Here is a 15710-nt window from a genome sequence, read left to right as displayed (position 1 = left end):
GGGAAGGCCCTCAACAAGGTGGATTAACATGGTGGTGCCTGTGATGGGATTAAGTGTAACAAGAATCATGGAGCTGGCTCAGGACCGGGCAGTGTTTTGTTTTGCATAGTGTTGTCATGAGTTGGAGACGACTCGATTGCACCTATCAACAACAATTTACAGGCAAGAAAGGGTAATGATTGGCATCAGAAAGTCAGATATTAGGGGTTGGGACTGAGTCATGGGCCTGGTACCCAGGACTGGAAGAACATAACAGTTTCCCACCTCCTGGGACTTGGTCCTAGAATTTGGACCTAACAGTAGAGCACAGGTAAGGATTCTGATTGGCCTGTGCTACTTTGGTAGGAGTTTCTTAAATTTTTCCAAAGAAAGATAAAGATTGTTTTCCATGTCTGGGGCAAGGCTGGGTTGAGAAGTGGGGGTCAGTAGCCTAGGAGAGATGAATAAAAAAGATGGACAATGGGAACAACTGGTATTACAGTATCTTTGTATACGGAAATTTCTCTGACATAAGCATTTTAAAAAAATTGTTTTCAAGTAATGTGTTTATACAGTTAAATTCTAGTTAAGGCAAATAGTAGTTCTGTGTTTCATTTGTCTTGAATGTCACTTCCAGAAACTCTCACTTTCAACTCTTTTAGCTCTTTCTTTTGGTATTTAGAAGGAGCTCTGGTGGCACAGTGCCTAAGGCACTTGACTGCTAACCAGAAGGCTGGCGGTTCAAACCTACCAGCCAATCCTTGGAAGGAAGGTTGGACGATCTGCTTCCATAGTGATACCACCTCAGACACCCGAGGAGGGGTTGCTATGAGTTGGGTCTGACTCCACGGCACATAGTAACAACAACTGGTGGCGTAATGCATAAGGCATTTGACTACTAACCAGAACGCTGACAGTTGAATCCCACCAGCCACTCTTCAGAGGGAAGACTGGGCAGTCTACTTCTGTAAAGATATTGTTGTTGTTGTTGTTGTTATTTGCCATCGAGTCGGCCCTGACTCATAGCGACCCCTCCTTGGGTTTCCAAGGCAGTATCACTACGGAAGTAGGAATGCCCAACCTTCCTTCCGAGGAGTGGCTGGTGGGTTTGAACCGCCAGCCTTCTGGTTAGCAGTCAAGTGCCTTAGGCGCTATGCTACCAGAGCTCCTAATTTTGTTGTGAAATCAAATTTGGGGCAGTGGTTTTGGTTTTTTTTTTTTTTTTTTTTTTTGGTATTTACCTCCATGTTTCCAAATAACATGCTTATAATGCTATTTCTTGATTTTTTAGTATTGGACATTCTCTAGATTCTTCATGCTGAGGAAGATTAAAATTGAGTTCTCTTACATTCTCCACCTACTCGTGGTAGTTAAGGTTGTGTGTCACCTTGGCTGGACTGTGGTTTTGAGTGGCTGGGCAGCTGGATGTGGTAGTGTAGTGGTAAGGCATTTGGCTGCTAACCAAAAGATTGGTGGTTTGAACCCACCAGCTTCTTGATGGAAGAAAGATGGGGCAATCTGCTTCCATAAAGATTTGTAGCCTTGGAAACCCAGTGTAGGTCACTATGGAAATAGAGGTAAATGGAATAGACTTGATGGCAGTGGGCAGCTGGTTGTAGTTACTCCCCATAATGAGATTTTAATCATCTCTGTGGTAGAATCTGGGAGCTCTGGTGGCATAGTGCCTAAGACATTTGACTGCTAACCAGAAGGCTGGCGGTTCAAACTCACCAGCCACTCTTTGGAAGGAAGGTTGGGCAATCTACTTCCGTAGTGATACTGCCTCAGAAACCCAAGGAGGGGTCGCTATGAATTGGATCTGACTCTGAGGCAGTGCGTTTGTTTTTTTTTTTGATGGTAGAATCTGATGTGAGCGTAAAGTAGTTGCCTTTGGGGTGTTACCAGCTTCCAGTATATAAAAAGCAGCTTTGAGAAAGGTCTCTAGCTTTTTGGCGAATTTGGATCCTGCATTTGGCCGAGTGTTCATCTGTAGTTCCTGTACTTGAACCAGTGGCCTGCTGTGTTGCCTGGAAATCTTGGGATTGTGCCATTTTACCTGTGGATCTTGGGTTTATCAGCCTTAGCAGCCTACAGATGCCTGAGTTAGAAGTAGCCTCCAGCTTCAGGGGTCCTGGCATAAGAGCTGAAGCCTAAGGTCAAGGGCCTTCACCCAGCCCCTAGAACTGCCACTCTGAAATTTGGGCTTGTAGCCTCCTAAACTGTAAGAGAATAAATTTGTTTATTAAAACATCCACTTCTGGTCTATCTGTTATAGCAGCAGTAGAGAACCAAGGTGCTACCCTTTTCTTCTTCATCATCCCCAGAAATTTCATTCCCTAATGTAATTGTTAGCTGTTGTTGTTGTTGTTGTTGTTGTTGTTGTTATGTGCCGTTGAGTTGGACGTGACTCACAGAGACCCCTACTTGGGTTTCCGAGGCGGTATCACTGTGGAAGTAGATTGTCCAACCTTCCTTCTGAGGAGTGGTTGGTAGGTTTGAACCGCCAGCCTTCTGGTTAGCAGTCAAGTGCCTTAAGCACTATGCTGCCAGGCTCCTTAGCTGTTATTAGCTGTATAAATTATATTTATGTGGTTGTTAAGTACTTAATGTACCATGATTTCCTTTATAACATTTTGATTTTCATGCAGTTAATAGTATATTTTTCTTTTTTCTTTGCACAGTGACTATGAGTAATTTGCCTCTGTACTTTGACAGAACTATAAAACTTATGTTGTTGTTGTTGTTATGCACCATCAAGTCGGCCCCGACTCATAGCGACCCCTCCTTGGGTTTCCGAGGCAGTATCACTACGGAAGTAGGATTGCCCAACCTTCCTTCTGAGGAGTGGCTGGTGGGTTTGAACCGCCGGCCTTCTGGTTAGCAGTCAAGTGCTTTAGCCACTATGCTAGATACTTTTAAAATCATCAGATGGTACTTCATTTTTTACCTTGGAAATGTTCCTTCAACTTTGCTAAGGCCTTATGCATAATGTATTGGAAATATTCTTCACTTCTTTCTCATGTGAGATTCATAACTTTTCCTTTGTTTTGGAGGAGCACATCTAGGGTAGCTTTTTGAGGAGGGTGGTATGAGAGGTAAAATATTTTGAGACCTTTGTGGTGGTTAGGTGCTGTTGAGGGGATTTCAACCTCATATCAGCATGTGGCAGAATAAAACTGCCCCATAGAGTCAAGGAGTCCTGGTAGCGTAGTGCCTGAGGCACTTGACAGCTAACCAGAAGGCTGGTGGTTCAAACCCACCAGCCACTCCTCGGAAGGAAGGTTGGGCAATCTACTTCCATAGAGATACCGCCTCGGAAACCCAAGGAGGGGTCACTATGAGTCAGGTCTGACTCGACAGCATATAACAATAACAACATAGAGTTTTCTGGGTTGTAATCTTTTTTGGGGAGCAGGTTGCCAGATCTTTTTTCCTATGGAGCTACAGAGTGGGTTTGAACCACCAACCTTTGTTAGTAACTGTTGTGTTACCAGAGCTTCTCTTTCAGTGCCTTACATGTCTGAAAATTGTCCTTGTTCTTCTCCCCTCCATACGTTGATTCATAGTTGGCTGGGAATGGACATTTCACTTAGAAATCACTTTCCTTCAGAATTATGAAGGCATTGGTGTTCTACTTTCCAGTATTGCTTATGAGAAATCTGATGCCATTCTGATCTCTGTTCTATTGTATATAAACTTTTTTTCTTTCTTACAGGCTTTTAGAATCTTTCTTGGTGTTATGAAATTTCAAGATATGGGTCTCTTCTCATTCATAATTCTGGACTCTTAATAGGTGTTTACTGTGAAAATCATGGCCTTTAGTTTTGAAAAATTTTCTTGTTTTTCTTCTTTGATGATTTTCTGCTTTGTGTTTTCCTCATTCTCTGTTTTTGGAAGTCCCATTTTGCAGATGTTAGACGTTTTGGAATAATCCTCTAATTTTTTAACTGTTTTGCTCTGAGTTTCTTTTTGTCTTTTCATTCTATTTTTGAGGAAATTTCTTCTATCTTAATTTCCAGTTCTGCCTCTGAAGATTTTCTTTTGAATTTGCATTGCCATTCTTTTGGTTTCCAAAATATTTTTGTTTGCTTATTTTCTGACTGAATGTCACCTTTGTTTTATTTCGTAGATTGATGTATTTTCTCTTATTTCTCTAGGCAGTTTAAAAAAGAAAAAAACTTTGTTTCCTACATGATCTGTTTCTTCAGAGTTCATTTTCTTCTGTTTCTTCTGCTTTTGTCTTTTGTGTTAAAGTTTTTCTTTACTGTGTTAGACTGGGTTCTCTAGAGAAACAAAACCAGTAAAGCTTATATAGGAGTGTTCCTCCCTTTGGGACTAAGATCTGCAGACCTGCAGAGCATAGGGTAGCAAGGACAGGAAGCAAAAATTTTTTGAGTGGGTCACTAGGGGTAATAGTGAATGGTACCACTCCCGTTTCCACCCCTTGGTTCCTGGACCCATGAATCCTGGCTATTGGAGAAACAGAACCATATATTGGATGCTGGTTTAGAGCATATACAGCCTCCTGGAGAACACTGCCCCCCCTTCGAGGTATTGCCACCTAACTGGTGCCGTAATTGTGTTTTCAGGAGGCCATTCCATCGTTCTATCAAGCTAGCCGCTTTAGGATGATGGGAACACGGAAAGACCAGGGAATTCCATGAGCATAAGCCCATTGCCGCACTTCATTTGCTGTGAAATGAGTCCCTTGATCCAAAACAAAGCTGTGTGGAATACCATGACGGTGGATAAGGCATTCTGTAAGTCCATGGATGGTAGTTTTGGCAGAAGCATTGCATGCAGGGAAGGCGAATCCCTATCCAGAATAAGTATCTATTCCAGTAAGAACAAAACTCTGTCCTATCCATGATGAAAGTGGTCCAATGTAATCAACCTGCCACCAGGTTGCTGGCTGATCACCCTGAGAATTGGTTCCATATTGCAGGCTCAGTGTTGGCCTCTGATGCTAGCAGATTGGGCACTCAGCAGTGGCAGTAGCCAAATCAGCCTTGGTAAGCAGGAGTCCATGTTACTGAGCCCATGCATAACCTCCATCCCTGCCACCATGGCCAGTTTGTTCATGAGCCCATTGAGCAGTGACAGGAGTAGCTGGGGAAAAAGGACAGCTGGTTTCCACTGAACGCGTCATCCTATCCACCTGATTGTTAAAGTCCTCCTCTGCTGAGGTCACCTTTTGGTGGGCATTCACATGAGACACAAATACCTTTACTCCTTTGGCCCATTCAGAGAGATCTATCCACATGCCTCTTCCCCATACATCCTTACCACCAATCTTCCAATCATGCTCCTTCCAAGTCCCAGACCATCCAGCTAAGCCATTAGCCACAGCCCATGAATCCGTATATAATCGCACATCTGGCCATTTCTTATTCCATGCAAAGTGAACAGCCATATGCATGGCTCGAAGTTCTGCCCATTGGGAGGATTTCCCTTCACCACTGTCCTTTAAGGAAGTCACAGAAAGGGACTGCAGTGCCGCTGCTGTCCACTTTCTAGTGGTACCTGCATATTGTGCCAAACCATCTGTAAACCAGGCACAAGTTTTCTCTTCCTCAGTCAACTGATCATAAGGAACTCCCCAATGAGGCCATAAGTGCAGACTGGGAGAGAGAAGGTAATGTGACTGGAGTGGAGACCATAGGCATTTGGGCCACTTCCTCATGCAACTTACTTGTGCCTTCAGGCACTGCTCTAGCCTGACCTCTGATATACCACTTCCATTTAATGATGGAGTGCTGTTGTGCACGTCCAACTGTATGACTCTGTGGGTCAGACAACACCCAGTTCATGATGGCAGCTCAGGCCTCATGGTCACTTGGTGGCCCATGGTTAGGCGTTCAGTCTCTACTAAAGCCCAATAACAAGCCAAAAGCTGTTTCTCAAAAGGAGAGTAGTTATCTGCAGAGGATGGCAGGGCTTTGCTTCACAATCCCGAGGGTCTGCCTTGCGATTCACCAATAGGGACCTGCCAAAGACTCCAAACAGCATCTCTATCTACTACAGACAATTCAAGCACCATTGGATCAGCGGGATCATATGGCCCAAGTGGCAGAGCAGCCTGCACGGCAGCCTGAACCTGTTGCAGAGCCTTCTGTTGCTCTGGGCCCCATTCAAAACTAGCAGCTTTCCGAGTCACTTGATAAATAGGCCACAGCAACACACCCAAATGAGGGATATGTTGCCTCCAAAATCCAAAGCTGCCCACCAAACGTTGTGCCTCCTGTTTAGTTGTAGGGGAAGCCAGATACAATAACTTCTCCTTCACTTTAGTAGGAATATCTCAACATGCCCCAGACCATTGGACCCCTAGAAATATTACTGAGGTGGAAGGTGCCTGAATTTTCGTTGGGTTAATTTCCCAACCTGTAGCACACATATGTCTCACCAATAAGTCTAGAGTCATCGATACTTCTTCTTTAATAGGTTCAATCAGCATAATGTCATCAATATAATGGACTAGTGTGAAGTCTTGTGGAAGGGAAAGGCGATCAAGATCCCTATAGACTAAATTATGACATAGTGCTGGGGAGTTGATATACCTATGAGGAAGGACTGTGAAAGTATACTGTTGGCCTTGCCAGATGAAGGCAAACTGCTTCTGAAGGTCCTTTGAAATTGGTATAGAGAAAAACGCATTGGCCAGATCCGTAGCTGCTTACCAAGTACCAGGAGATGTACTAATTTGCTCAAGCAATGAGACCACATCAGGAACAGCAGCTGCAATTGGAGTCACCACCTGATTAAGTTTACGATTATCTACTGTCATTCTCCAAGATCCATCTGCTTTTTGCACAGGCCAAATAGGCGAATTAAATGGGGATGTGGTGGGAATCACCACCCTTGCATCCTTCAAGTCCTTAATGGTGGCAGTAATCTCTGCAACCCCTCCAGGGATGTGGTATTGCTTTTGGTTTACTATTTTTGTAGGTAGAGGCAGTTCTAATGGCTTCCACTTGGCTTTTCCTATCATAATAGCCCTTACTCCACATGTCAGGGACCCAATGTGGGAATTCTGCCAATTGCACAGTATATCTATTCTAATTATGCACTCGGGCACTGGGGAAATCACTACAGGATGGGTTCTGTGACCCACTGGACCCACTGTGAGATGCACCTTAGCTAACACTCCATCAATAACTTGACCTCCATATGCCCCCATTCTGACTGATGGGCCACAGTGACGCTTTGGATCTCTTGGAATTAGTGTCAATTCATAGCCAGTGTCCAGTAATCCCTGAAAAATCTGATTATTTCCTTTTCCCCAATGAACAGTCACTCTTGTAAAAGGCCTCAGATCCCTTTGGGGAAGGCTGGGACATTATAGATTTTTAGCAATGTAGTGGGGACCTTGTTCAAAGGGACCTGGCCTCCCCTTCATTCAAGGGGTCGTGGGTCTGTAAACTGACTCAAGTCTGGGAATTGATTGAGAAGTCGTGACTCTGTATTCTGGCGATTCAATCTAAATTGCTGTTCACGTGACCTAGAATTCTTCTGTCTATACAGATCAAGTAAATATTTAGTAGGCTTGCCATGTATTTCACTCCTAGGAGCACCATAAGCAAGTAGCCAATGCCATAATTCCACACGAGTCAGACTATTCTGATTACTGTTCTGACTCTGCTGTCCATTATGGTAACCACGCCCACCTTGCCTTTGTCGATTAACTGCTGCCACTTGACCCCTACTACCACGGGGTCCAGTCAGCCCCATCGTAGTTAAGTGTCTTAGTTCAATTAGGGCAGTTCCCACTGTCAAATCAGGTTTACATAAAATAGCAATCAGAGCAGTCTTCAAAGATGCTGGAGCTTCCTTCACAAATTTATTTCTCACCATACTGGTGAAAGTTGTGTCTTCTGGACTCTCCATTCCTGGCTCTAGGGGTCTAATCTGATAAATCCATTCTAACAAGCCAGTTTCCCTCAGCCTCTGGATACCTTCTTCTACATTATACCAAGGCAGGTCTGGTATTTCAACTTGACTTAAGGTAGGCTAGCGCATAATTTATGCTTCAGTAAGCTAAACAAACAAACTATTAGATCCTTTCTTAACCTCTCGAGCTGAAACATTGAATGAAGAATCCATACTTAGTGGGCCTAAATCAGTAAACTCAGACTGATCCAATCTTACATTCCTTGAACCATTATCCCACACCCTCAGTAGCCATTCCCATACATATTCTCCAGGTTTCTGTCTGTACATGTCAGCCAAATCAAGTAGGTCTTTTCGGGTGTAGCGTACCACCTCCTCAGTCACACTTTCTATTTCACCTTTTGGGGCTCGCTTGGACTTAACTTTAGTTATAGGTCTAGCAGCAACAATGGGTGGTTGGGGCAGTTCCTGAGAACATTCAGCAGTCTTCCATGGCCTCTGCCTCAGGCAATGACTCAGCAGGAACAGTTGGGCTAATCCAATCAAACTGAGGTGGGGGGTATAATGGCTTTACAGTAATCCCTTCAGATGGGAGGGATTCAACAGAATTTACCAGCTCCATATCCTGATCCTCCTGACTATCTTCTGCCCATATGTCACCATTCCAGGTTTCAGGATCCCATTTTTTCCCAATCAATGCCCTCACGTTAACTTCAGACACCATTCTGGGTTAGCAATTTAATTGGCATTGTAATTCAGCCACCCTTACAATAAGACTCTGGGTTTGGTTTTCAGCAATATCTGCTCTGTTACTAGAAGGTATAAGACATTCTTTCAGAGCAAAACTGGAAGCACTGAGTTCTTTTATGCGGCGCTTAAGCCGAGACTCAGCAGCTCTGAGCTCATCTCGCTCTTTCACCACTTTGTCTAGTGTAAGTAGGACCAACCAACCAGCTTCCTTATTCCTCATGCTGACAAAATTGCAGAAAATTATCAAATATCTGATCACCCAGGGCATCACTTCTCACAAGTATTTGATCTGTTGGTGGTGCTATTTTGCGTATTAATGCTGCCACCTCATGCCACGGATTAGCAGGGCCCTCTTTACTAACAGATGCAAGGTTACTAGTGTCTTTAAGATTAATCAAACTGAAGAACCAATTTAGGAAGCCCATCCTTATGATTTTGGCTCTCTAGAACCACTTTTGGTACCACATGTGTTAGACTGGGTTCTCTAGAGAAACAAAACCAGTAAAGCTTATATATAGAGAGTGAGAGAGATTTATCTTAGGAAAATGGCTCACACACTTATAGAAGTTGGCAAGTCCAAAGTTCCTGGATCAAACGTCAAGCTGGAAGCTTTTCCATGTCAAGGTGGAGGCTTTTCCTGACTCTTGCAGCTGCAGGAGCTTAGGAGCTCAGAGCTGGCAGCCAGTACACGGGCTGTTGATTCCAATGAATGACAAATCCAAGATCTCCAGGCCAAATGGTGGATTGTCACTCTTGGACAGTTGTAGGCAGCACAACAGAATCCTGATCCACAGAAGAATGTCTCCTCTCCCAGGATGTTCACAGATATACTGGAAGCAGGCCACACCCCTAGGGAAACTCCCTTTTTGACAGATTAGGTGCTCAAAACATAGTCATCTGATCCCATCATGGGAACAACCACACCACAACAGCTCAAACCACACAGAATTGTGATCCAGACAAGTTGACATACAGCTCCAACTATCACATTTACATATATAGTGATAATGATCCTTGGCAGCTTTTTGTATTTAAAGAATGAGGCACTAAAACTTGAATGGAGCTGTTTGTGACAAAGACTTGTCAACTGGTGGGAAACGGGCTTTTCACTGGGGGACTGACAAATGTCAATATCTGTGAATGTTTTCTCTTGGTCTTTGGATCTTTTCCCAGAGAAAAATCTTCTGTCTTAATGTTGGATACGTAGAAGACAAACACTGTTTTCTGGAAGGTCTCTCTCTCTCTCTCTCTCTCTCTCTGTTTCTCATTTCCTAGGGAAAATTGCAAAATTTCCTTCAGACTGAATACTTTCAGTAATTTGTTCACTGTATTCTCACTTGGACCTTTCTGGACATCTCTAACTAATAAACCTTTAGACTTCTCCCTGGATAGAAAAGGGCCATGCGCATGCTGTTTTGGTTGAGGGAACATCTATGATGTGTGCGCTGTCAATATGTATGCTACCCAGTATAGCTTGGATCTAAAGTGATAGCTTTTAGAAATATATAAAACGTATAATCTCTATAACTACACATTTAGTGATTCTCTATAAAAAACAAAACTGCCTTGGAAGACAATTTGTGTAAGGGTGTCAATATGCCTGTTTTTGGGGCTGTGCATTTTCCTCCTTTGATGTGGTCTCTTTCAGAGCAAATTGGAGCTTTGGCAGATCAGCACATTGTCCATGTGGCATGTGGCGAGTCCCACAATCTGGCTCTTAGTGACCGGGGCCAGCTTTTTTCTTGGGGTGCAGGGAGTGATGGACAACTAGGACTCATGACTACTGAGGATTCCGTGGCAGTACCCAGGTAAGAATTCACAGAAGGGAATCTTGGGTTTTTAAATGTCAGTTACTTTGGATATTATTTCTTACTGTTGCTTTGTTAAAGTCTTTGTTTTTATTCTCTTCATTTAATTCCTGTTTCCTTTGTGCCACTGCTATGCCTTATATTGTTGTAGCACTTGTCACAGACATTGTAATGATTTACATAACTGTCTGTTTCCTGCTCAACAATGTGAGTTTGTTTGGAACTGTACTTTATTTGTCCCAGTAGTCTGGTTGCTAGCAGTGTGCCTGGCACATAAGAAATACTAGATAAATGTTTGAATAAAAAAGACATCTCTGGTTAGATAGATAGAGATAAGATTTGATTTGGGAGAAGAAAAGGGCAATGTACCAAATGTGAGTGATGAATATAGTGTCATTGAGGAAGAGAAAGACATAGAGAGGTACATGAGAAGTACAGACAACAAAGATGAACCGTTTTGCGCATATACTACAGCGTGGTCAGTGAAGGCAAACACGGGTATATGGGTGGATAGATGGGTGGACAGGCTGAAATATTACGTATGTATATGAAGTGGAGAGTGCACCCAAGAACATGTATAGTGTTGGCAGACAGTGGTCCAATAACTTTATGTGTATGATCTGAATTCCCAGGTGTATAATGGGGCTGACAAGGGTCAAGGTTGTAGTCACTGCTTGGTCACAGCCAGCTATCCAGAGGGACTGAGTAGTTGAACCTGGGGGCTCGGGACCATGGTTGCAGAGGATATCAAGTTCAATTGGCATAACATACTACACAAAACATTGTTCCACCTTCTACTGTGGTGAGTAGCGACTGAGATCTTAAAAGCTTGCAAGCTGCCATCTAGATGCAGTGATGGGTCTCTCCTCATCCAGAGCCAAGAAGAATGAAGAAAACCAAAAATTTATGGAAATAATTAGTCCTAGCAACTGGTACATCATCCGATCTGCAGCCTATACGACTATGAGACCAGAAGAAATCGATGGTGCTTGGCTACTACTGTCATCCACTTGGAAGAGGATCTATGTAGGAGATCCTGGATAGGCAGGGAGAACAATGTGGAACAAAACTCAAAATCATTTGGAAAAAAAACAAAGGGGGGCGGGACCAGGTTTGCTGGCCTGATGGAGCCTGGTGGAACCACTGAGATTATGGCCCCTAGCTGCCTTTCAGGTTTGGAACTGAACGCATGTCTGTGGCTTCCAGCCAAACAATGGACAGGCATATAAGTTGAACATTCTCCTGAGGTAGGTACGCTTCTTGGAGAGAACAATCATGGGAGAAAGAAGGGCTGCTTATGCACAGGGAAATAGCTCAGGGGGCAGGAATGCATGGAGGGGTGGACACAGGGAAGAGGTAACTGTTGGGAGGAAGTGGGAGAGGAGATGTTGCATTGTGCTAAATTGTGGTCAATGTCATGAGACAAAGTGTATGTGAACTGCTATATGGAAAGTGTATTTGCTCTGTAAATTTTCACCCAAATCACAATTAAAAAATAAAAAAGGCATCTCTGCACATGTTAGACTTACTACACTTTAACTTAAAAATTGCAAGTCTAAATCAATTAAGCACTTTAAAAGAGAATCATGAGGCTGACCTGTTTGTTACTCTAATAATGTGCAAATTGCCTTAAGCATTACAAACAGCTGAAATAGCATAGGTTCTTTAACACAAAAATACTAATGTAATGGTTTTGAGTCTCTTAAGTACTTTTTTAAGTCTAAATCTTAGATGATTTAACTAAGTATTTAACAAATGTTCACCACAAAGAAAACAATTACATCAGCATCTAAAATACTGAAGTTACTTTCAGATGGAATTTTGGGAGATGACTTCTCAGGTTGCTGAGGGTTCTTAATAATCAAAGAAACTGCTCGTTTATTTATTCATTTAATACCTGTTTGTTTTACTGGAGTATACTGCATACCCCTATTATAGTACTTGTCACATTCTTTATAATTATTTAATAATTTTTTTTTTTTTTTCTGTACAAAACTGTGAGCTGTTGATGGCAGAAAGCAAACCAAAACCAAACTCACTGCCATCAAGTCAATTCTGACTACAGGGTCCCCCTTTGGGCTTCCGAGGCAGTAAATCTTTACAGAAATAGATTGCCTAGTCTTCCTTTTAGGAGCTCTGGTAGCATAGTGCCTAAGGCACTTGACTGCTAACCAGAAGGCTGGCGGTTCAAACCCACCAACCACTCCTCGGAAGGAATGTTGGGCAATCCTACTTCCGTAGTGATACTGCCTCGGAAAACCAAGAAGGGGTCGGGGCCGACTCGACGGCAGATAACAACAACAACAACACAGTCTTCCTTTTGGGAGCTGTGGTAGCATAGTGCCTAAGGTACTTGACTGCTAACCAGAAGGCTGGCGGTTCAAACCCACCAGCCACTCCTTGGAAGGAAGATGGGAGCAGTCTACTGTAGTGATACTGCCTCGGCAACCCAAGGAGGGGTCACTGTGGGTCAGGTCGACTCAATGGCACATAACAACAACAGTCTTCCTTTTGCGTAGTGGCTGGTGAGTTTGAGTGGCCAACCTTCTGGTTAGCAGTCACATGCCTTAGGCACTGCTGTTAGGAATTTCCCAGGGAATTTGGAATTTTTTGGGGGTAGATAGGAGAAACCAAAAAATCTGCCTGGGGGTGTCATTACCAGCATGAGCTTTATTTAGAATAGGAGGGGAGAGAGAGAGACAGAGACAGAGAGGATTTATAAGACAATAGATGGAAGGAAAATGGGCACAGCTTTACAAAATGTTGTTAGCAGTTCGATCCAGGGGGTTACTGGGCTGGGATGGATCCAAAGTGTCTGCTAAATTCATCCATTTTGCAGGGGAAATTTATACCTGAGCCTGGGGAATTGGGGATGGGGTCTGCATGACTGGGACTGGAAGGCTCTGTGGTACCTGGCCACTCAGGAGGGGATCCCTGGCAATGCTTTTCTAAGGTTTGTGTTTGCTCTGATAAAAACGCTGACAGTTAGGGCACTTATTTGCCCGGGCCTAGTCTAAGGCAGCGGAAGGAAGGTTGGGCAATCTACTTCTGTAGTGATAACACCTCGGAAACCGAAGGAGGGGTCGCTATGAGTCGGGTCTGACGATGGCACATAACAACAACAACACAGTCTAAGGAAGAGTTTATACTCTTCCTTATACAGCGGAGAGGTGATTGCTGTGTGACAGGGAGGGAAAAGGGGAATAGCTTAAAAGCATAACTAAGTGAGATGGGGTCTGAGACCATTTTTTGGGGTGTTGCAGTCACTGACAATACAACTATGCCACCAGGGCTCCTTGTTGGTGGCAAAAGAGCTAGATTATTCATTTTAGCTTTCCAGTTGCTAAAGGTACTCCACACATACATTATTCAGTACATGTTTGTTTAATAAATGGCCTCTCCTGTCCTGCCCAATTATTGTCCCCTTTGAAGTACAACATATTCTTCCTCTTCCTTTTTGAACTTAGATTTTTCCTATTTGATCAAATCTGTTATAAAAAAAGAGGAATGTGGAAGTAAGGGTAATTTGATTCACTTTCTGATTTAGGAATGCCTTTGGTTCATTTCTTCCAAAAATTAATGTGGGGGAGAGGGAGAGTGGCAGTGAGAAAAAAGGGATACTGTTTTTAATTAAACAGTATACTGTTTATAATTTTAATTAAACAGTATACTGTGTATAATTTTATAGAAAAGATTATAACATTGATAACAAAAGTATTTCATTTGATGATGACCAAAAACTCAAGTACATGTTTTAAATGACATTGCATTTCAAAATGAAACATTCTGTATGCAGTAGCACTTTAATTTTTAATTTGTCATATCAAAATTATAGATGATGTCCAAGGCTTGGATTTGTGTATTAGTTTAAATATATCCACTAATTCACACCTAAGTATTGTGGAAAGTAACATAGCTTTGAAGTCAGATATCCTCAGATTCTAATTCTGTATTTATTACTTGTTGTTGTTGTTGTTATGTGCCGTGGAGTCGGACCCAAGTCATAGTGACCCCTGCTTGGGTTTCTGAGGCAGTATCACTATGGAAGTAGATTGCCCAACCTTCCTTCTGTGGAGTGGCTGGTGGGTTTGAACCACCAGCCTCCTGGTTAGCAGTCAAGTGCCTTAGGCACTACGCTACCAGAGCTCCCACTTTATTACTTACTAGGTGAGTAATCTTGGGAAAATTGTTTAACTTTTCTAAGCTTCAGTTTCCAAACTTAAAAATGAAGTTTTACATTGTGTATCCTATCAAGTTATTGGGAGGAGAGGATGAGATGAATGGGTAACAGACAGTATGTGCTTGCATTATAGATACTCTCTCCTCAAAGTATAATTTTTCTATTGCTTAAATTTATCCTTTGACCTGCTTTTTTCTGTAACTGTGATTGTAAAGGTTGTGACAAGGGTAATGGTGACCCATAAATGGAGCATCATGTGGAATTGGAGTGGAAGCAAGGAAAAACAGCTGTTGCTATATAGCAACTTCTGCAACATTGGTTCCTCAGACAGTAATGCATTTTCTAATTTAAAAAAAAACATGTAGGTTTTGACACACTGTTGATATATACAACAGCTTGGATGAATGTTCAGGGAATTATTACCCCCAAAAGACCACTTACTATAAATGATTCCATTTATGTAACATTTTTGAAATGATAAAATTTTAGAAATAGAGGAGAGGTTAGTGGTTTCCAGGTATTAGGGGTAAGAGAGGAGAAAATGAGGGAGAGATGGCTGCGGTTTATTAAAGTAAAACTTGAGAGATCCTGTTCGGTACCTTGAGTGTGGTATGGGTACATCATAGGTGATAAAATTACATTGAACTTAATATATACACGTGCAAGTGTAACCTGGGGAAATCTAAATAAGATTGGTGGAATGCCAGTATCTTGGTTATGATAATTATACTGTATTTTTGCAAAATGTTACCACTTTGGGAAATTGGACAAACTGTATAAAGGATCTCTGTATTCTTTCTTTTTTTTCTTTTTTACTGAATTTCCTTGTATTTTATATTTTTCTTTTTATTGTGATTTGGGTGAAAGTTTACAGAGCAAATTCACTTTCCATGCAGCTGTTCACATACACATTGTCTCATGACCTTGACTACAATTTACCCCAGTGTAACAGTGTGATAGTTGGAGCTGTATGTCAACTTGGCTGGACCCCAGTTGTGGGTGGTTGTTCCATGATGGGATCAGATGACTGAGTTCTGAGTGGCCGGTCTGCCCAAGGGGAGTTTCCCTAGGGGTGTGGCCTGCTTGCAATGATATTCCAAGGA

General features: G+C 42.6%; 1 protein-coding gene across 1 annotated transcript in view; it reads left to right on the top strand.

Moving 5' to 3' along the window:
• HERC3 (HECT and RLD domain containing E3 ubiquitin protein ligase 3) overlaps positions 1–15710 on the top strand; it is a 152160-nt gene that overhangs the window by 58001 nt on the left and 78449 nt on the right. The window contains exon 2 of the mRNA XM_007951696.2: positions 10268–10427. Coding sequence (XP_007949887.1) covers positions 10268–10427 — 160 coding nt within the window. The remainder of the gene's footprint in view (positions 1–10267; positions 10428–15710) is intronic.

Source organism: Orycteropus afer, unplaced genomic scaffold (assembly GCF_000298275.1).
Source record: "Orycteropus afer afer isolate SDZICR_OR568_19922 unplaced genomic scaffold, OryAfe1.0 scaffold00309, whole genome shotgun sequence".
NCBI lineage: Eukaryota > Metazoa > Chordata > Mammalia > Tubulidentata > Orycteropodidae > Orycteropus > Orycteropus afer.
Note: the sequence above shows the minus strand (reverse complement) of the source record. Positions and strands in the feature narration are given on the sequence as shown.